Source organism: Oreochromis niloticus, linkage group LG3 (genome assembly GCF_001858045.2).
Source record: "Oreochromis niloticus isolate F11D_XX linkage group LG3, O_niloticus_UMD_NMBU, whole genome shotgun sequence".
Classification (NCBI taxonomy): Eukaryota; Metazoa; Chordata; class Actinopteri; order Cichliformes; family Cichlidae; genus Oreochromis; species Oreochromis niloticus.
In genome coordinates, this window is record NC_031967.2 from 34,360,866 (window position 1) to 34,382,922 (window position 22,057).

General features: G+C 42.2%; 2 protein-coding genes across 2 annotated transcripts; both read right to left on the reverse strand.

The window, feature by feature from the left end:
- Nucleotides 1–377: 377 nt before the first annotated feature.
- LOC109199440 (deleted in malignant brain tumors 1 protein-like) lies at nt 378–7,544 on the reverse strand. Its single transcript, XM_025904905.1, has 5 exons — nt 7,535–7,544; nt 4,778–5,083; nt 3,745–4,059; nt 1,055–1,295; nt 378–423 (listed from the first exon to the last, which is right to left on the reverse strand). Exons 2-5 carry the CDS (start codon nt 5,079–5,081, stop codon nt 378–380), a joined length of 906 nt encoding a protein of 301 aa, XP_025760690.1. The 5' UTR covers nt 5,082–5,083; nt 7,535–7,544.
- A 1,267-nt stretch (nt 7,545–8,811) lies between these two features.
- On the reverse strand, nt 8,812–13,315 carry LOC109199439 (deleted in malignant brain tumors 1 protein-like). Its single transcript, XM_025904908.1, has 6 exons — nt 13,300–13,315; nt 12,157–12,471; nt 11,722–12,033; nt 11,293–11,598; nt 8,961–9,137; nt 8,812–8,879 (listed from the first exon to the last, which is right to left on the reverse strand). Exons 1-6 carry the CDS (start codon nt 13,313–13,315, stop codon nt 8,812–8,814), a joined length of 1,194 nt encoding a protein of 397 aa, XP_025760693.1.
- Between the last annotated feature and the right edge of the window lie 8,742 nt (nt 13,316–22,057).

Below are 22,057 nucleotides of genomic sequence, written 5' to 3' on the forward strand. Positions count from 1 at the left end.
ATATATGAAAATTACTTTAACAAATTCTTTGTTTTAATTGTATGCATTTCATGCAGTACACAGAACAACAGACTAATTTGCAATATGATCTCTATCTAACAGTTTTCTCACCTGAACAGATGACAGCAGCATCCTGACCACGTTCACATGTGTTTGATCCAAATCCACTGTGTTGACACTCAGTTAGAGAACTTTCATTTCCTGAACAGGTCACATGATCAAGCCAAATCTGTCCAGTTCCTGCACCAAAGTGAGCTGATGTAGGAACTTTCAATGCCGACCCACAGTTTAACTCTCTACAAACCACCTCAGCATCATTTAAGTCCCAGCCATCATCACAGACTGTTCCCCAGCTGTTATTGTGATAAACTTCAACTCTACCAGAACATCGAGTCGATCCAGATCCAGTTAATCTGATCATACCTTTTAGGCAAAAGACATAACACAAAATATATTTTATTATATATCCGTTAAAGAAAGTAAAGGAGCAATGACACAGAAAAACACATTGACATTCACTTTGCTCCATATCTACAGTTTGTCACCTGAACAGATGACACCAACATCATAATAATGTCCATAGTAGTTGTTTCCCCATCCTGAGTGTTGACATTCAGTTAGAGAACCTTCATTTCCTGAACACGTCACAGCACTGAGCCAAATCTGTCCAGTTGCTGCACCAAAGTGACCAAATTGGGGATTCTTTAGTGCCGTCCCACATTTTAACTGTCTGCAAACCACCTCAGCATCATTTAAGTTCCAGTTGTAATCAGAGACTGTTCCCCAGATGTTATTGTGAAAGATTTCAACTCTCCCAGAACATCGAGTTGATCCAGACCCAGCCAATCTGATCACATCTATCAGCCAAAATATATGAAAATTACTTTAAGAGATTCTTTTTTTTAATTGTATGCATTTCATGCAGTACACAGAACAACAGACTAATTTGCAATATGATCTCTATCTAACAGTTTTCTCACCTGAACAGATGACAGCAGCATCCTGACCATGTTCACATGTGTTTGATCCAAATCCACTGTGTTGACACTCAGTTAGAGAACTTTCATTTCCTGAACAGGTCACATGATCAAGCCAAATCTGTCCAGTTCCTGCACCAAAGTGAGCTGATTGAGGAGCCTCCAGGGCCGACCCACAGTTTAACTGTCTGCAAACCACCTCAGCATCATTTAAGTCCCAGCCATCATCACAGACTGTTCCCCAGCTGTTATTGTGATGAACTTCAACCCTGCCAGAACATCGAGTCGATCCAGATCCAGTTAAAATGACGGACACAGCTGAAAACAAAACACAGAGAAGACATGAAGTCGACGGAACATACAATATTTTTTAATGTGAAGCCATAGATATCCAGGTTTAGAAGAATTGTAAACTGAGACACGTAATAGTGACAGTCAAAACAGCTTCACCCTACAAAATAACACTCAATAAGAAGGCCAAAGGATTTTCTCCAAACCAGGAAAGAGATCCAACTCTTAAACACGAAATATGATAGAGTTGGTGAGGACTGCAGAACATCCACAATAGGACAGTTGAAGCACAAGACTGTGTTCGAATTACAAGACTAGAAAATAACTAACAAAACTTCAACTTGCAGACTTTATACAACATTTCAAGAACACGGTCTCCCTAAAACACACACATACAGATGTGTGGCTGACTCCCCCCTCTATGAAGACATCTGCCATGTCCCTCTCATAAATATGCATTTTAGAGTATTACACTTTTCCTTCAAGGCTATTAAAAGGATATCTGTGAACTTGTATGTTTGTCTTTTTTAAGAACTGTATTTCTCTGTGGATCAGAGCTGCATTTACAAAGAAAAATTCAACATTTCACTCTGAAATACTCCACAGTGTGGTTACTGCACATCTCAGTTTGACTGCTCACATTGAATTTCAGTAAAAAACAAACCAATGAGTGGATGACAAAGCTGTAAAACAGGAAACTAGAATCACCAAGTTACACATTCATTAGATGATCCAACGTCTCTCTCTCACCTGAACAGATGACAGCAGCATCCTGACCATGTTCACATGTGTTTGATCCAAATCCACTGTGTTGACACTCAGTTAGAGAACTTTCATTTCCTGAACAGGTCACACGATCAAGCCAAATCTTTCCAGTTCCTGCACCAAAGTGAGCTGATGTAGGAACTTCCAGTGCCGACCCACAGTTAAACTCTCTGCAAACCACCTCAGCATCATTTAAGTCCCAGCCATCATCACAGACTGTTCCCCAGCTGTTATTGTGATAAACTTCAACCCTGCCAGAACATCGAGTTGATCCAGCTAATCTGATCATACCTTTTAGGCAAAAGACATAACACAAAATATATTTTATTATATATCCGTTAAAGAAAGTAAAGGAGCAATGACACAGAAAAACACATTGACATTCACTTTGCTCCATATCTACAGTTTGTCACCTGAACAGATGACACCAACATCATAATAATGTCCATAGTAGTTGTTTCCCCATCCTGAGTGTCGACATTCAGTTAGAGAACCTTCATTTCCTGAACACGTCACAGCACTGAGCCAAATCTGTCCAGTTGCTGCACCAAAGTGACCAAATTGGGGATTCTTTAGTGCCGTCCCACATTTTAACTGTCTGCAAACCACCTCAGCATCATTTAAGTTCCAGTTGTAATCAGAGACTGTTCCCCAGATGTTATTGTGAAAGATTTCAACTCTTCCAGAACATCGAGTTGATCCAGACCCAGCCAATCTGATCAGATCTATCAGCCAAAATATATGAAAATTACTTTAACCGATTCTTTTTTTTAATTGTATGCATTTCATGCAGTACACGGAACAACAAACTAATTTGCAATATGATCTCTATCTAACAGTTTTCTCACCTGAACAGATGACAGCAGCATCCTGACCATGTTCACATGTGTTTGATCCAAATCCACTGTGTTGACACTCAGTTAGAGAACTTTCATTTCCTGAACAGGTCACATGATCAAGCCAAATCTTTCCAGTTCCTGCACCAAAGTGAGCTGATCGAGGAGCCTCTAGTGCCGACCCACAGTTTAACTGTCTGCAAACCACCTCAGCATCATTTAAGCCCCAGCCATCATCACAGACTGTTCCCCAGCTGTTATTGTGATAAACTTCAACTCTGCCAGAACATCGAGTTGATCCAGCTAATCTGATCATACCTTTTAGGCAAAAGACATAACACAAAATATATTTTATTATATATCCGTTAAAGAAAGTATAGGAACAATGACACAGAAAAACACATTGACATTCACTTTGCTCCATATTTACAGTTTGTCACCTGAACAGATGACACCAACATCATAATAATGTTCACTGTAGTTGTTTCCCCATCCTGAGTGTTGACATTCAGTTAGAGAACTTTCATTTCCTGAACACGTCACAGCACTGAGCCAAATCTGTCCAGTTGCTGCACCAAAGTGACCAAATTGGGGATTCTTTAGTGCCGACCCACATTTTAACTGTCTGCAAACCACCTCAGCATCATTTAAGTTCCAGTTGTAATCAGAGACTGTTCCCCAGATGTTATTGTGAAAGATTTCAACTCTTCCAGAACATCGATTTGATCCAGACCCAGCCAATCTGATCAGATCTATCAGCCAAAATATATGAAAATTACTTTAACAGATTCTTTTTTTTAATTGTATGCATTTCATGCAGTACACGGAACAATGGACTAATTTGCAATATGATCTCTATCTAACAGTTTTCTCACCTGAACAGATGACAGCAGCATCCTGACCATGTTCACATGTGTTTGATCCAAATCCACTGTGTTGACACTCAGTTAGAGAACTTTCATTTCCTGAACAGGTCACATGATCTAGCCAAATCTGTCCAGTTCCTGCACCAAAGTGAGCTGATCGAGGAGCCTCCAGTGTTGACCCACAGTTTAACTGTCTGCAAACCACCTCAGCATCATTTAAGCCCCAGCCATCATCACAGACTGTTCCCCAGCTGTTATTGTGATAAACTTCAACCCTGCCAGAACATCGAGTCGATCCAGATCCAGTTAAAATGACGGACACAGCTGAAAACAAAACACAGAGAAGACATGAAGGGGACGGAACATACAATATTTTTAATGTGAAGCCATAGATATCCAGGTATAGAAGAGTTGTAAACTGAGACACGTAACAGCGACAGTCAAAACAGCTTCACCCTACAAAATAACACTCAATAAGAAGGCCAAAGGATTTTCTCCAAACCAGGAAAGAGATCCAACTCTTAAACACGAAATATGATAGAGTTGGTGAGGACTGCAGAACATCCACAATAGGACAGTTGAAGCACAAGACTGTGTTCGAATTACAAGACTAGAAAATAACTAACAAAACTTCAACTTGCAGACTTTATACAACATTTCAAGAACACGGTCTCCCTAAAACACACACATACAGATGTGTGGCTGACTCCCCCCTCTATGAAGATATCTGCCATGTCCCTCTCATAAACATGCATTTTAGAGTATTACACTTTTCCTTCAAGGCTATTAAAAGGATATCTATGAACTTGTATGTTTGTTTTTTAAGAAATGTATTTCTCTGTGGATCAGAGCTGCATTTACAAAGAAAAATGCAACATTTCACTCTGAAATACTCCACAGTGTGGTTACTGCACATCTCAATTTGATTGCTCACATTGAATTTCAGTAAAAAACAAACCAATGAGTGGATGACAAAGCTGTAAAACAGGAAACTAGAATCACCAAGTTACACATTCATTAGATGATCCAACATCTCTCTCACCTGAACAGATGACAGCAGCATCCTGACCACGTTCACATGTGTTTGATCCAAATCCACTGTGTTGACACTCAGTTAGAGAACTTTCATTTCCTGAACAGGTCACATGATCCAGCCAAATCTGTCCAGTTCCTGCACCAAAGTGAGCTGATGTAGGAACTTTCAGTGCCGACCCACAGTTTAACTCTCTGCAAACCACCTCAGCATCATTTAAGTCCCAGCCATCATCACAGACTGTTCCCCAGCTGTTATTGTGATAAACTTCAACTCTGCCAGAACATCGAGTTGATCCAGCTAATCTGATCATACCTTTTAGGCAAAAGACATAACACAAAATATATTTTATTATATATCCGTTAAAGAAAGTAAAGGAGCAATGACACAGAAAAACACATTGACATTCACTTTGCTCCATATTTACAGTTTGTCACCTGAACAGATGACACCAACATCATAATAATGTCCATAGTAGTTGTTTCCCCATCCTGAGTGTCGACATTCAGTTAGAGAACTTTCATTTCCTGAACACGTCACAGCACTGAGCCAAATCTGTCCAGTTGCTGCACCAAAGTGACCAAATTGGGGATTCTTTAGTGCCGTCCCACATTTTAACTGTCTGCAAACCACCTCAGCATCATTTAAGTTCCAGTTGTAATCAGAGACTGTTCCCCAGATGTTATTGTGAAAGATTTCAACTCTTCCAGAACATCGAGTTGATCCAGACCCAGCCAATCTGATCAGATCTATCAGCCAAAATATATGAAAATTACTTTAACAGATTCTTTTTTTTAATTGTATGCATTTCATGCAGTACACAGAACAACAGACTAATTTGCAATATGATCTCTATCTAACAGTTTTCTCACCTGAACAGATGACAGCAGCATCCTGACCACGTTCACATGTGTTTGATCCAAATCCACTGTGTTGACACTCAGTTAGAGAACTTTCATTTCCTGAACAGGTCACATGATCAAGCCAAATCTGTCCAGTTCCTGCACCAAAGTGAGCTGATCGAGGAGCCTCCAGGGCCGACCCACAGTTTAACTGTCTGCAAACCACCTCAGCATCATTTAAGTCCCAGCCATCATCACAGACTGTTCCCCAGCTGTTATTGTGATAAACTTCAACTCTGCCAGAACATCGAGCCGATCCAGCTAATCTGATCAAACCTTTTAGGCAAAAGACATAACACAAAATATATTTTATTATATATCCGTTAAAGAAAGTAAAGGAGCAATGACACAGAAAAACACACTGACATTCACTTTGCTCCATATCTATAGTTTGTCACCTGAACAGATGACACCAACATCATAATAATGTCCATAGTAGTTGTTTCCCCATCCTGAGTGTCGACATTCAGTTAGAGAACTTTCATTTCCTGAACACGTCACAGCACTGAGCCAAATCTGTCCAGCTGCTTCACCAAAGTGAAAAAATTGGGGATTCTCTAGTGCCGACCCACATTTTAACTGTCTGCAAACCACCTCAGCATCATTTAAGTTCCAGTTGTAATCAGAGATTGTTCCCCAGATGTTATTGTGAAAGATTTCAACTCTTCCAGAACATCGAGTTGATCCAGACCCAGCCAATCTGATCAGATCTATCATCCAAAATATATGAAAATTACTTTAACAGATTCTTTTTTTTAATTGTATGCATTTCATGCAGTACACAGAACAACAGACTAATTTGCAATATGATCTCTATCTAACAGTTTTCTCACCTGAACAGATGACAGCAGCATCCTGACCATGTTCACATGTGTTTGATCCAAATCCACTGTGTTGACACTCAGTTAGAGAACTTTCATTTCCTGAACAGGTCACATGATCAAGCCAAATCTGTCCAGTTCCTGCACCAAAGTGAGCTGATTGAGGAGCCTCTAGTGCCGACCCACAGTTTAACTGTCTGCAAACCACCTCAGCATCATTTAAGCCCCAGCCATCATCACAGACTGTTCCCCAGCTGTTATTGTGATAAACTTCAACCCTGCCAGAACATCGAGTCGATCCAGATCCAGTTAAAATGACGGACACAGCTGAAAACAAAACACAGAGAAGACATGAAGGCGACGGAACATACAATATTTTTTTAATGTGAAGCCATAGATATCCAGGTTTAGAAGAATTGTAAACTGAGACACGTAATAGTGACAGTCAAAACAGCTTCACCCTACAAAATAACACTCAATAAGAAGGCCAAAGGATTTTCTCCAAACCAGGAAAGAGATCCAACTCTTAAACACGAAATATGATAGAGTTGGTGAGGACTGCAGAACATCCACAATAGGACAGTTGAAGCACAAGACTGTGTTCGAATTACAAGACTAGAAAATAACAAAACTTCAACTTGCAGACGTTATACAAAATTTCAAGAACACGGTCTCCCTAAAACACACACATACAGATGTGTGGCTGACTCCCCCCTCTATGAAGATATCTGCCATGTCCCTCTCATAAACATACATTTTAGAGTATTACACTTTTCCTTCAAGGCTATTAAAAGGATATCTGTGAACTTGTATGTTTGTTTTTTAAGAACTGTATTTCTCTGTGGATCAGAGCTGCATTTACAAAGAAAAATGCAAAATTTCACTCTGAAATACTCCACAGTGTGGTTACTGCACATCTCAATTTGATTGCTCACATTGAATTTCAGTAAAAAACAAACCAATGAGTGGATGACAAAGCTGTAAAACAGGAAACTAGAATCACCAAGTTACACATTCATTAGATGATCCAACATCTCTCTCACCTGAACAGATGACAGCAGCATCCTGACCACGTTCACATGTGTTTGATCCAAATCCACTGTGTTGACACTCAGTTAGAGAACTTTCATTTCCTGAACAGGTCACATGATCCAGCCAAATCTGTCCAGTTCCTGCACCAAAGTGAGCTGATGTAGGAACTTTCAGTGCCGACCCACAGTTTAACTCTCTGCAAACCACCTCAGCATCATTTAAGTCCCAGCCATCATCACAGACTGTTCCCCAGCTGTTATTGTGATAAACTTCAACTCTGCCAGAACATCGAGTTGATCCAGCTAATCTGATCATACCTTTTAGGCAAAAGACATAACACAAAATATATTTTATTATATATCCGTTAAAGAAAGTAAAGGAGCAATGACACAGAAAAACACATTGACATTCACTTTGCTCCATATTTACAGTTTGTCACCTGAACAGATGACACCAACATCATAATAATGTCCATAGTAGTTGTTTCCCCATCCTGAGTGTCGACATTCAGTTAGAGAACTTTCATTTCCTGAACACGTCACAGCACTGAGCCAAATCTGTCCAGTTGCTGCACCAAAGTGACCAAATTGGGGATTCTTTAGTGCCGTCCCACATTTTAACTGTCTGCAAACCACCTCAGCATCATTTAAGTTCCAGTTGTAATCAGAGACTGTTCCCCAGATGTTATTGTGAAAGATTTCAACTCTTCCAGAACATCGAGTTGATCCAGACCCAGCCAATCTGATCAGATCTATCAGCCAAAATATATGAAAATTACTTTAACAGATTCTTTTTTTTAATTGTATGCATTTCATGCAGTACACAGAACAACAGACTAATTTGCAATATGATCTCTATCTAACAGTTTTCTCACCTGAACAGATGACAGCAGCATCCTGACCATGTTCACATGTGTTTGATCCAAATCCACTGTGTTGACACTCAGTTAGAGAACTTTCATTTCCTGAACAGGTCACATGATCAAGCCAAATCTGTCCAGTTCCTGCACCAAAGTGAGCTGATCGAGGAGCCTCCAGGGCCGACCCACAGTTTAACTGTCTGCAAACCACCTCAGCATCATTTAAGTCCCAGCCATCATCACAGACTGTTCCCCAGCTGTTATTGTGATAAACTTCAACTCTGCCAGAACATCGAGCCGATCCAGCTAATCTGATCAAACCTTTTAGGCAAAAGACATAACACAAAATATATTTTATTATATATCCGTTAAAGAAAGTAAAGGAGCAATGACACAGAAAAACACACTGACATTCACTTTGCTCCATATCTATAGTTTGTCACCTGAACAGATGACACCAACATCATAATAATGTCCATAGTAGTTGTTTCCCCATCCTGAGTGTCGACATTCAGTTAGAGAACTTTCATTTCCTGAACACGTCACAGCACTGAGCCAAATCTGTCCAGCTGCTTCACCAAAGTGAAAAAATTGGGGATTCTCTAGTGCCGACCCACATTTTAACTGTCTGCAAACCACCTCAGCATCATTTAAGTTCCAGTTGTAATCAGAGATTGTTCCCCAGATGTTATTGTGAAAGATTTCAACTCTTCCAGAACATCGAGTTGATCCAGACCCAGCCAATCTGATCAGATCTATCAGCCAAAATATATGAAAATTACTTTAACAGATTCTTTTTTTTAATTGTATGCATTTCATGCAGTACACAGAACAACAGACTAATTTGCAATATGATCTCTATCTAACAGTTTTCTCACCTGAACAGATGACAGCAGCATCCTGACCATGTTCACATGTGTTTGATCCAAATCCACTGTGTTGACACTCAGTTAGAGAACTTTCATTTCCTGAACAGGTCACATGATCCAGCCAAATCTGTCCAGTTCCTGCACCAAAGTGAGCTGATTGAGGAGCCTCTAGTGCCGACCCACAGTTTAACTGTCTGCAAACCACCTCAGCATCATTTAAGCCCCAGCCATCATCACAGACTGTTCCCCAGCTGTTATTGTGATAAACTTCAACCCTGCCAGAACATCGAGTCGATCCAGATCCAGTTAAAATGACGGACACAGCTGAAAACAAAACACAGAGAAGACATGAAGGCGACGGAACATACAATATTTTTTAATGTGAAGCCATAGATATCCAGGTTTGTAAACTGAGACACGTAATAGTGACAGTCAAAACAGCTTCACCGTACAAAATAACACTCAATAAGAAGGCCAAAGGATTTTCTCCAAACCAGGAAAGAGATCCAACTCTTAAACATGAAATATGATAGAGTTGGTGAGGACTGCAGAACATCCACAATAGGACAGTTGAAGCACAAGACTGTGTTTGAATTACAAGACTAGAAAATAACTAACAAAAATTCAACTTGCAGACTTTATACAACATTTCAAGAACACGGTCTCCCTAAAACACACACATACAGATGTGTGGCTGACTCCCCCCTCTATGAAGATATCTGCCATGTCCCTTTCATAAACATGCATTTTAGAGTATTACACTTTTCCTTCAAGGCTATTAAAAGGATATCTATGAACTTGTATGTTTGTTTTTTAAGAACTGTATTTCTCTGTGGATCAGAGCTGCATTTACAAAGAAAAATGCAACATTTCACTCTGAAATACTCCACAGTGTGGTGAGAGGAGTAGAAATATTTTCATGCTATTATTTGCTGCTATTTTTATAATCATCATTACCATTTCATGATTGAGAGTGATGTTGCATTCAGATGCATTCAGATGTTCAAATATATTGGTATCATATTAGTCTTTATTACAGGTTCAGTATAACCACTTCAAACTGTGGAGTTGAATTTATAATTTTAAAGGCTTTTGAATGTTTTTATATTCTTACACATAGTCTTCAGTGGGTGACAGGCGGAGTTGCAGGCTGACAGGAAACACGTCTGCAGGGCATGCTTTGGCAGAAGTGAAACCGAAAGCAGAGTGAGTGCAAGCCAAAGAGTAGGGTGTTTATTATGCATTTATCTTTGATTTAAGCTTTAAGTAATTGGATTAGATTGAAACAGTTGGTTTATACATTTTACATAGAAGTTAAGATCATTACACACAGGATGGTGTTAGCCTGGTTGCCTAAGTTGAGGTCAACTAAGGTTCAGAAAGCAGATGCAAACTCTGCACGCACAGACAGACGTGACATACACATACAGACCCAAATAGTGAGAGGTCACGACACGTACGCAGTACACAGCATGCACGCGCCCCCGCACGTGCACACACACACAGACTCATTTAGTAGGTAAGAGTTTATGACTGCAAAGTTGTGCCTGCATGAGTGACATTTTGTGCAGAACGTGGACCAGATGTCCCAGAAGATAAGCGACAGCGAAGACAGCTGAGAGGAAGCACCTGGCGTTGACCCGAAGAAGATGTTCTGTTTTAGACTATGTTAAGAGTCATTGTGGTTTTGGAGTGACGTATGCTTTGTTTAACTCTGCCTGGAAACAGGAAGACTGTCAACCCTATAAAGTCTTTGTGCTGACGATTGTAGTTAGTCCAATACTGAATCTGAACAGTATTGGCTCCGCATATGTGTAATTCATTAAAATGCCGTCTAATTGCACACCGGACCGGATCTGTGGTTATTTATGGATTCCTCTCTCAACATTGAACCCTGACAGTGGTTACTGCACATCTCAATTTGACTGCTCACATTGAATTTCAGTAAAAAACAAACCAATGAGTGGATGACAAAGCTGTAAAACAGGAAACTAGAATCACCAAGTTACACATTCATTAGATGATCCAACATCTCTCTCACCTGAACAGATGACAGCAGCATCCTGACCACGTTCACATGTGTTTGATCCAAATCCACTGTGTTGACACTCAGTTAGAGAACTTTCATTTCCTGAACAGGTCACATGATCAAGCCAAATCTTTCCAGTTCCTGCACGAAAGTGAGCTGATGTAGGAACTTTCAGTGCCGACCCACAGTTTAACTCTCTGCAAACCACCTCAGCATCATTTAAGTCCCAGCCATCATCACAGACTGTTCCCCAGCTGTTATTGTGATGAACTTCAACCCTGCCTGAACATCGAGTTGATCCAGCTAATCTGATCATACCTTTTAGGCAAAAGACATAACACAAAATATATTTTATTATATATCCGTTAAAGAAAGTAAAGGAGCAATAACACAAGAAAAACACATTGACATTCACTTTGCTCCATATCTACAGTTTGTCACCTGAACAGATGACACCAACATCATAATAATGTCCATAGTAGTTGTTTCCCCATCCTGAGTGTCGACATTCAGTTAGAGAACTTTCATTTCCTGAACACGTCACAGCACTGAGCCAAATCTGTCCAGTTGCTTCACCAAAGTGACCAAATTGGGGATTCTCTAGTGCCGTCCCACATTTTAACTGTCTGCAAACCACCTCAGCATCATTAAAGTTCCAGTTGTAATCAGAGACTGTTCCCCAGATGTTATTGTGAAAGATTTCAACTCTTCCAGAACATCGAGTTGATCCAGACCCAGCCAATCTGATCACATCTATCAGCCAAAATATATGAAAATTACTTTAACAGATTCTTTTTTTTAATTGTATGCATTTCATGCAGTACACAGAACAACAGACTAATTTGCAATATGATCTCTATCTAACAGTTTTCTCACCTGAACAGATGACAGCAGCATCCTGACCACGTTCACATGTGTTTGATCCAAATCCACTGTGTTGACACTCAGTTAGAGAACTTTCATTTCCTGAACAGGTCACATGATCAAGCCAAATCTGTCCAGTTCCTGCACCAAAGTGAGCTGATCGAGGAGCCTCCAGGGCCGACCCACAGTTTAACTGTCTGCAAACCACCTCAGCATCATTTAAGTCCCAGCCATCATCACAGACTGTTCCCCAGCTGTTATTGTGATAAACTTCAACTCTGCCAGAACATCGAGTCGATCCAGATCCAGTTAAAATGACGGACACAGCTGAAAACAAAACACAGAGAAGACATGAAGGCGACGGAATATACAATATCTTTTTTAATGTGAAGCCATAGATATCCAGGTTTAGAAGAATTGTAAACTGAGAGACGTAATAGTGACAGTCAAAACAGCTTCACCCTACAAAATAACACTCAATAAGAAGGCCAAAGGATTTTCTCCAAACCAGGAAAGGGATCCAACTCTTAAACACGAAATATGATAGAGTTGGTGAGGACTGCAGAACATCCACAATAGGACAGTTGAAGCACAAGACTGTGTTTGAATTACAAGACTAGATTAAAGCTGCAAGCAGCGTTATAAGAGCCCTCGCACACCCGGCGCGTCGAGCCACGCCCAACTCCTACAACCAGCACGTCCGATCTGATGTCAGATTGATGGAATTCATTATAGTCATCCCACTAGGTGGCGCTCTAACCATTACTGACAAATGGCATGAAAAACATTTCCGAGCTCAAGTCTCATAATACCTGCGACTTTTGAGAGAGATTGGACATTGTGTTTTTGAGTGACAGCAGATTACTGCTTTTTGGCGAGTGATTGAAACTCCACGTGCCGCCATGACCACCCCGTTTCCGTGAACGTAAAAAGCTTCGCAATTTAACATCACAAAGGTCTTTAGATTCCACGCATTGGAGATTGGTTCAGTATGATGAAATTCCTTGGAGGAGTTCGTCAAAGTATGAGGCCTGAAAGGAGGGTAAAATGTTGCCAAAATTACACATTAATTTTAAAATGGCTGACTTCCTGTTGGTTTTGGGATATTGCTCCAAGAGACTTTTTTGTACATTTTCATATCTCCTATGAGCTTACCAGGTTTCAGACTCATAGATAAAACACAGAGAAGGGGCTGTTGTTGTGAAATTATGTAGGGCGCGGTGTGGAGCCATTTTGCACTATTCAATGAAAATGATCACATAACAAGATAGCCCTCATCACATTGGAGGTGTGCACCAAATTTCAAGACTTTTAAAACTTTCCAAGCCCCACAAAATCCACTTCATCTTTCCAGGTGAACTACGTTGCCACCAGGGTGCGCCGTTCAGTTTAAAGTCACAATTTTCTCACTGAAGCATCACGAGGGACTGATGGTGATATACACCTCTTTTGAGGTGGCCACTGTTGTGTTTACGAAGTTCTATAATAAAGGAGGCAAATTAGTACATGCTGTTACCCTGTCAGACCAGGGGTGCCGCTAATGAGGCTGAGTAAGAGAGAGGAGAGAAGAAGAGAAAAGTAGAGAGAGAGTTAACAAAGATGGAGTGCCGCTGTAAAGCTTAAAATAAAGTGTTGAACCCAGTCGTCGCCTCCGCTACCTGATTTACAAACGCAACAAATTGGCGACGAAGATGAGCGCTTCAGTACCGAGCCCACCGCCCTTTTTGCAACATGCGGGTGAGCCGCCGATACTGTTTATGACGTGGCGCAAATTCTTTGAGAACTACATGCTAGTGATAAATGCTACGGGAGATGCGTGGCCGGAGGCGAGACGACGAGCCGTCTTATTACATTGCTTGGGACCAGAGGGACAACGACTGTTCTACACACTGCCGAATCAAGGTACAACGTTTGCTGAAGCCATGACTGCGCTTGAAAACCACTTTGTCCCTAAAGTGAATGTAGTGGCATGCAGGCACACATTCAGACAGCGAGTTCAGCGGGCTGATGAAACTGTGACCCAGTATGTTGCCGCCCTCAGAGCGTTAGCTGCGCCATGTGGTTTTGGAATAATGGAAGGTGAGATGATTCGGGATCAACTTGTTGCTAATGCTAATCTCAGTGTTGTTAAAGATAAATTGCTGCTGGAGGAGGACCTTACATTGGACAAGGCAGTTACTATTGCGTGTCAGGTGGAGGCTGCGGTCAAGAATGCTACACTCCTCTCTGCTGCGCCCACGGCCCAGACTGCTGCAGTACAAGCTGTGGAGGTGAAGGACGCACGTCTTCAGGGAAAAAGAGGAGCGCGACCAGGTCAAGCTCGGGGACCTACATCTAAAGAATGGCACAAAAAGGCAAGTGATAAAGAGCAACAGCGCCATTGCTTCAGATGTGGATCTGAGAAACACCTGGCTAATGATAAAAACTTTCCAGCAGTAAAAGTGAAATGTGATAAATGCAACAAAAAAGGGCACTTCGCCAGAGTTTGTAAATCAGCTGTAGCAGTGGTCAGGGAAGTAGTCTTTCCTGAGTTTACAGTTTTATGTGTGGATGATCACAAACTGATGACTGCAGCATGTGATAAGATTACATGCAAAATGAACATTGAAACACCACAGGGACACTCTCAGGTTCTGGAGTTAATCGTGGATACAGGAGCTTCAGTATCTATCCTTCCAGAAGCCATCTACAAAGAACATTTTGCACCCTGTGCTTTGACTGAACCGAAAGTTAAGCTTGTCACTTATGCAAAAGGTGACTTGCCTGTCATTGGCTGCCTACAGGCTTCAGTGAGGGTTGCAAACAATGACAGAAAAGTGCCAGGATCATTCTTCATAGTTAAAGATGGATCACCTTTGCTGGGCTTGGACTTAATTAAAGCACTGAACATTGATATCATTGCTGGAAAAGTCATCAACAAAGGAGAGGATTTGGCAAGGGGATCACCAGCCAGTAAACAAACATGCATGGTGAATAACATTGATTCTTCTTCTTCTCATCATCTCGGAGCTGTTAAAGGGTTCGTCCACAAAGTTCAAGTGAACAAGACAGTACAGCCGGTTCGTCAAAAACTGCGGCGTCTACCACTCAGCATACGTGAGGAGGTGTCAGCTGAATTGAAACGTCTACTCCAAGCAGGCATCATCGAACCAGTGGATGCAGCTGAATGGGTGAGTCCTCTAGTGGTTGGAAGAAAGAGTAAGGGAGACTTAAGACTTTGTGTGGATCTGCGTGAACCTAACAAGAGTGTGATCATGGACTGTTACCCTCTTCCTCACATGGAGGATGTGTTCTCACAGCTGGCTGGGGCTACACATTTTAGCCAGATTGATTTGACTTCAGCTTATCACCAACTGCCTCTTCACCCTGATAGCCGAAGCCTCACAGCATTCATAACCCATGAAGGACTCTTCCAGTTTACCCGAGTTCCATTTGGACTTGCTTCAGCCCCTTCTGCCTTCCAAAAGATGATGCAAACAGTCCTAAGAGACCAGGCAGGAGTACAGAACTACTTGGATGACATAATAGTGTATGGACATTCCAGAGAAGAGCATGATGAACGGTTACAGGCTGTCCTCCAACGCCTGTAGGATGCCGGTCTGCAGATCAACTTCAACAAAAGTTCATTTGGACAGACATCTATTCCGTTCTTGGGACACGTCATTTCTAAGGATGGCCTGAGCCCCAGCCCAGACCACCTGACTGCCATCGCCAAAGCTCTTGCACCAAAGGACATGGCTGCTCTTCGTTCCTTCTTAGGCTTGACGTCGTGGTTCAGCAAATTTCTACCAAACTATGCAACTGTGGTTGAACCACTCCGTGAGCTACTTCGGACAAGTCAGACGGCTGAACTTCAATGGACTGATACAGCAAATGAAAGCTTCAACAAACTGAAGGAAATGCTACTAAAAAGCCCAGCACTGGCAATCTTCAACCCAAATCTGCCAACATTCATCACCACGGATGCCTCAGATTATGGTCTTGGAGCTGTCCTGACCCAGTTGAACTCAAACAATGAGGAACAGGTTGTTGCTTTTGGTTCCCGCACCCTGTCTCCAGCCGAGAGGAAATATTCAACAATTGAAAAAGAAGCTCTTGCCTGCGTATGGGCCGTTGAAAGATGGAGGACGTACATATGGGGACGCAGATTTACTCTGAGAACTGATCACCAGGCCCTCACCACCCTGTTAAGTACTAAGGGGATGAACAGAGCTGGCATGAGGATAGCACGTTGGTCAGCCAGACTGATGTGTTTCCAGTATGACTTAGAGTACCGTCTAGGAAGCCAAAATGTTATAGCTGACTGTATGTCCCGTGTTCCCCTGCATTCTACAAACACAAGGGAAGACTCGGAACAGGACTTAATCACGGAGATTGCTGAAATTGCTCCTCAGCTAACAGCGCTTCCATTGGCTGACTTCAAAGCGGAATGTGAAGACTGTCCTGAATTAACAAAACTAAGACAGATCGTTCTTTCGGGCTGGCCGAAAATAAGCAAATCCTTGCCAGATGATGTCAAACCCTACTTCCTGGTCCGACATGAACTGGCAGCAGAGTCACCACTGATATTTAGAGGAACACGGCTGATCGTTCCCAAATCTCTGCGTGGAAAAGTAGTGCACCTAGCCCATGAAGGACATCAAGGCATGGTCCGAACCAAACAACGCCTGAGAGATCTATATTGGTGGCCAAACATGGATGAGCTGGTCCACGAAATATTGTCCACATGCACAACCTGCCAATCATGTGACAAGACAGCAGTTGTTTCACCTGCACCGTTACAACCCATCACATTCCCAGAGGGTCCGTTTCAACATGTTGCTGTCGACATTGTTGGTCCGTTTGAACAAGGAACCTATGACTGCAGGTTTGCCATCACACTAGTTGACTATTTCAGTAAGTGGCCTGAAGTCACATTCACACCAAATGCCTCGACTGCGACAGTGATTGCATTCCTGACTTTTCGCCCATGAAGGAAACCCTTATGAAATTACGACTGATAATGGTCCGCAGTTCACCTCAGCTGCCTTTGCTGAGTTTCTCGCTGAAAGGGGCATAACACACATCAGGACAAGCGTCTATCATCCTCAAGCAAATGGATGTGTGGAGCGCTTTAATAGAGTACTGAAGGACTCCATACAGACTGCACAAGCTACTCACCGACCATGGAAAACTGTGGTTACAGAACTGCTTCAAAATTATCGAGCGACTCCCCATGCTACAACCGGTGAGTCCCCTTTCCAGCTCCTCAGAGGAAGAGCCATGCGGACTAAACTCAACATCCTGCCACCACTGAAGGATGCTGGACAATATGACCACATCAGATCCAAAGTGACATTGACACAGAAAAGAAGTGCACTTTATACAGACAGGAAGAGAGGTGCTAAACCTACTAAAGTGACTGTGGGTGCTTCAGTGAGAGTACGGAAGCCATTCCATGTGGGAAAAGGAGAGCCACAATACACCAAGCCGCTGGAGGTACATCAGCAAACAGGTGAGAGTTCTTTCATCCTCAGCGATGGGAGAAGATGGAATGCAGCGCGTCTCTCACTCGTCCCAGAGAACTCAAAACACACACAAAGAGCTGATACAGAGGTGGAAAACATCAGCTCAGCACAGACAGCTACACGTCCCACCCTGCAGAGGGACAGACAACCACCCAGATGGACTAAAGACTTTGTTATGAAGTAGTTCAGAGGTAACAACAAAGGAGAAATATGCAGATGTGAGAAATGACTGTGAATGGAAAGTGCATTTGAGTTTCATTACCTGTCTTTAATTCCAGCTGTGACTTTTGATAAGCTGAGAAGAATGCAGATGTTTTGTTCCTTTGATTCAGGGTTGATCCGGGGTACGGTTTGCTTGCCATTACAGTTCTTTTATGAGGATATATAAAACTGTTCTGAAGTTACTAATTGCCTCAGATTTAAAATGCTGTTGAATGTTTCATGTTGTGCTGCAAAGGAGTGAATATTATTTGAGTAAAGGGGGAGATGTTGTGTTTACGAAGTTCTATAATAAAGGAGGCAAATTAGTACATGCTGTTACCCTGTCAGACCAGGGGTGCCGCTAATGAGGCTGAGTAAGAGAGAGGAGAGAAGAAGAGAAAAGTAGAGAGAGAGTTAACAAAGATGGAGTGCCGCTGTAAAGCTTAAAATAAAGTGTTGAACCCAGTCGTCGCCTCCGCTACCTGATTTACAAACGCAACAGCCACGATGAACCTGTGAAAATCAGTACAACAAAGGCAAAGACATGACATTTCCTGTTGCCACTAGGTCGCGCTCTGCGTATTCCTGACAATTGGCACATCAATCTGTTCAGGGTCGGTCTGATATCATCCCTGTAAAGTCTGGTTCTGATCAGACTGGATTTCATTGAGTTATACTAATTTGTTTCTTCATGGCGAGACATCAATGTTCGCCATGCTGCTGGGGTCACACCCTTTCGCGAAAACTCACAGTTTTCACTGTAACCCCAGACCAACTCCTTAAGGCTTTCCTGGAGAAATTTGAGGTTGCAGATGTCACCGATCACGATACTGTACCCCAAAGTGTAAAACATGACATTTCCTGTTCCCACTAGGTGGCGCTCTCCCTGGTGTCAAGTATGGAAGTTGAAATCTGTTCAGGGGTGGAGCCTTATCATATGTGTGCTCTTTGGTCAAGGTCGGACCATGTATGAGGGAATGAGAGGCAATAAGATTTTCATGGCGAGTCATCGAAATTCGCCGTGGTGCCACAACCTCACTGTATCGCGAAAACTCAAAAGCTCTGCAATTTAACATGGCCCAGGTGTTTAGTTGACACTGACCAAAGATGAAGCTTATACGACCAAATCCCAAGGAGGAGTTCGAAAAATTTCGAGGCATGGAAATGGCAAAATTAGAGCCAAAATGTCACCTTCACTTCCAAATGGCGGACTTCCTGTTGGGTTTAAGACATGGCCATAATAGACTTTTTTGTGCGTCTCCTAACGTTAGATACGTGTGCCAACTTTCATACATGTAGGTCATACCCATCTCGGGGGCTCGCGTTTTTTCTTTTTTCTAGGTGGCGCTACTGAGCCAATTTTCCCTGGACATGTCTGCGAACATTAAAATACGTAAATTTTCACCAGACCTGACGAGTGTGTGCAAAATTTCATGAGTTTTTGAGCATGTTTAGGCCTTCAAAAGGCAGATTCATTTGCCGTAATAATAATAATTAAAGCTGCAAGCAGCGTTATGAGGGCCCTCGCACCCGGCATGTCAAGCCACGCCCAACATCTTAAACCAGCACGTCCGATCTGATGTCAGATTGATGGAATTCATGCTTTTAACCACCAGCAAAAATTTCATCTCATTCAACCGTGATTACAGTCATCCCACTAGGTGGCACTCTAACCATCACTGACATATGGCATAACAAACATTTCCGAGGTCGAGTCTCATCACGCCTGCGACCTTTGTGAGAGATTGGACATTGTGTTTTTGAGTGACAGCAGATTACTGCTTTTGGCGAGTGATTGAAACTCCACGTCCCACCATAACCACCTCGTTTCCCTGAACGTAAAAAGCTTCGCAATTTAACATCACAAAGGTGTTTAGATTCCCTGCGCTGGAGATCGACTCAATGTGATGAAATCCCTTGGAGGAGTTCGTCAAAGTACGGTGCCTGCAAAGAGGGGAAAATGTCGCAAAAATTACACTTTAAATTTAAAAATGGCTGACTTCCTGTTGGATTTGGGATATTGCTCCAAGAGACTTTTTTGTACATCTTCAAACCTCCTATAAGGTTACCAGGTTTCAGCCTCATACATAAAACACAGAGCAGGGGCTGTTTTTTTGAAATTTTGTAGGGGGCGCTGTGGAGCCATTTTGTGCTATTCAAGGAAAATGATCACAAAGCAAGAAAGCCCTCATGAGACTGGAGGTTTGCGCTAAATTTCAAGACTTCTTAAACTTTCCAAGCCCCTCAAAAGCCACTTCATCTTTCATGGTGAACCGCGTTGCCACCAGGGTGCGCCGTTCAGTTTAATGTCACAGTGTTCTCACTGAAGCATCATGAGGGACTCATGGTGATATTCACTGCTTTTGAGGTGGCCACGATGAACCTGTGAAAATCAGTACAACAAAATGTAAGGCATGAAATTTCCTGTTGCCACTAGGTGGCGCTCTACCTATTCCTGACAATGGGCACATCAATCTGTTCAGGGCGGGTCTGACATCATCCCTATAAAGTATGGTACTGATCAGACTGGATTTCATTGAGTTATACTAATTCGTTTCTTCATGGCGAGACATCAAAGTTCGCCATGCTGCTGGGGTCACACCCTTTCGCGAAAACTCACAATTTTCACGGTAACCCAAGACCAACTCCTTAAGGCTTTCCTGGAGAAATTTGAGGCTGCAGATGTCACCCATCACTATACTGTACCCCAAAGTGTAAAACATGACATTTCCTGTTCCCACTAGGTGGCGCTGTCCATGATGTCAAACGTGGCAGTTGAAATCTGTTCAGGGGTGGATCCTTATCATATGTGTGCTCTTTGTTCAAGGTCAGACAATGTATGACGGAATGAGAGGTAATAACATTTTCATGGCGAGTCATCAAAATTCGCCGTGGCGCCACGGGCTCCCTGTATCCCGAAAACTCAAAAGCTCCGCAATTTAACATGGCCCAGGTGTGTAGTTTACACTCAACAAAGATGAAGCTTATACGACCAAATCCCAAGGAGGAGTTCGAAAAAGTTTGAGGCATGGAAATGGCAAAATTAGAGCCAAAATGTCACCTTCAATCCAAAATGGCGGACTTCCTGTTAGGTTTGCGTCAATGGTCCCACTGACTTTTTTGTTCGTCTTGGCATGACATACATGTGTGGCAGATTTCATACATGTAGCTCAAACGATGTGTTCGTAGGGCTGCATTTAACAAGGCATAGGTGGTGCTACTGAGCCATTTCCCAGTGCTCATATGTAAAACCATTAAAATACAAAATTTTTCACCAGACCTGGCATGTGTGCAAAATTTCATGAGTTTTTGAGCATGTTAAAGCCCTCAAAAAGGCAATTCATTTCAATGAAAAATAATAATAATAATAATTAAAGCTGCAAGCAGCGATATGAGGGCCCTCGCACCCCCGGCGCGTCGAGCCAAGCCCAACACCTAAAATCAGCGCTTCCGATCTGATGTCACATTGATGGAATTCATGCATTTAACCACCAGCTAAAATTTCATCTCATTCAACCATTATTATAATCGTCCCACTAGGTGGCGCTCTAACCATTACTGACAAATGGCATAACAAACATTTCCGAGCTCGAGTCTCATCACGCCTGCGACCTTTGGGAGAGATTGGACATTGTGTTTTTGAGCGACAGCAGGTTACTGCTTTTTGGCGAGTGATTGAAACTCCACGTGCCGCCATGACCACCCCGTTTCCCTGAACGTAAAAGCTTCGCAATTTAACATCACAAAGGTCTTTAGATTCCACACACAGGAGATCGCGTAAATCTAATGAAATCCCTTGGAGGAGTTCGTCAAAGTATGAGGCCTGAAAAGAGGGGAAAATGTCACCAAATTTACACATTAATTTTAAAATGGCTGACTTCCTGTTGGATTTGGGATATTGCTCCAAGAGACTTTTCTGTACATCTTGATATCCTCCATAAGCTTACCAGGTTTCAGACTTATAAATAAAACACAGAGCAGGGGCTGATGTTTTGAAATTTTGTAGGGGGCGCTGTGGAGCCATTTTGCATTATTCAAGGAAACTGATCACATAACAACAAAGCCCTCATCACATTGGAGGTTTGGGCCAAATTCTAAGACTTTTTAAAATTTCCAAGCCCCTCAAAAGCGACTTCGTCTTTCATGGTGAACCGTGTTGCCACCAGGGTGCGCCGTTCAGTTTAAAGTCACAATTTTCGCACAGA

Bases quoted from the DNA above. Each gene is read 5' to 3' on its own strand.
- LOC109199439 (XM_025904908.1), bottom strand. The intron at 9,138-11,292 runs GTGAGAGAGATG...TTTGGCTGATAG, and splicing joins TGCTGCTGTCATCTGTTCAG to ATCTGATCAGATTGGCTGGG. The intron at 8,880-8,960 runs GTGAAGCAGCTG...GTCGACACTCAG, and splicing joins TCCCCAATTTTTTCACTTTG to GATGGGGAAACAACTACTAT.
- LOC109199440 (XM_025904905.1), bottom strand. From the start codon at position 5,081: ATGATCAGATTAGCTGGATCAACTCGATGTTCTGGCAGAGTTGAAGTT. The intron at 1,296-3,744 runs GTGAGAAAACTG...TTTTGTTTTCAG, and splicing joins TGCTGCTGTCATCTGTTCAG to CTGTGTCCGTCATTTTAACT. The intron at 424-1,054 runs AACTGAGTGTCA...TTTGCCTAAAAG, and splicing joins TCAGGAAATGAAAGTTCTCT to GTATGATCAGATTAACTGGA.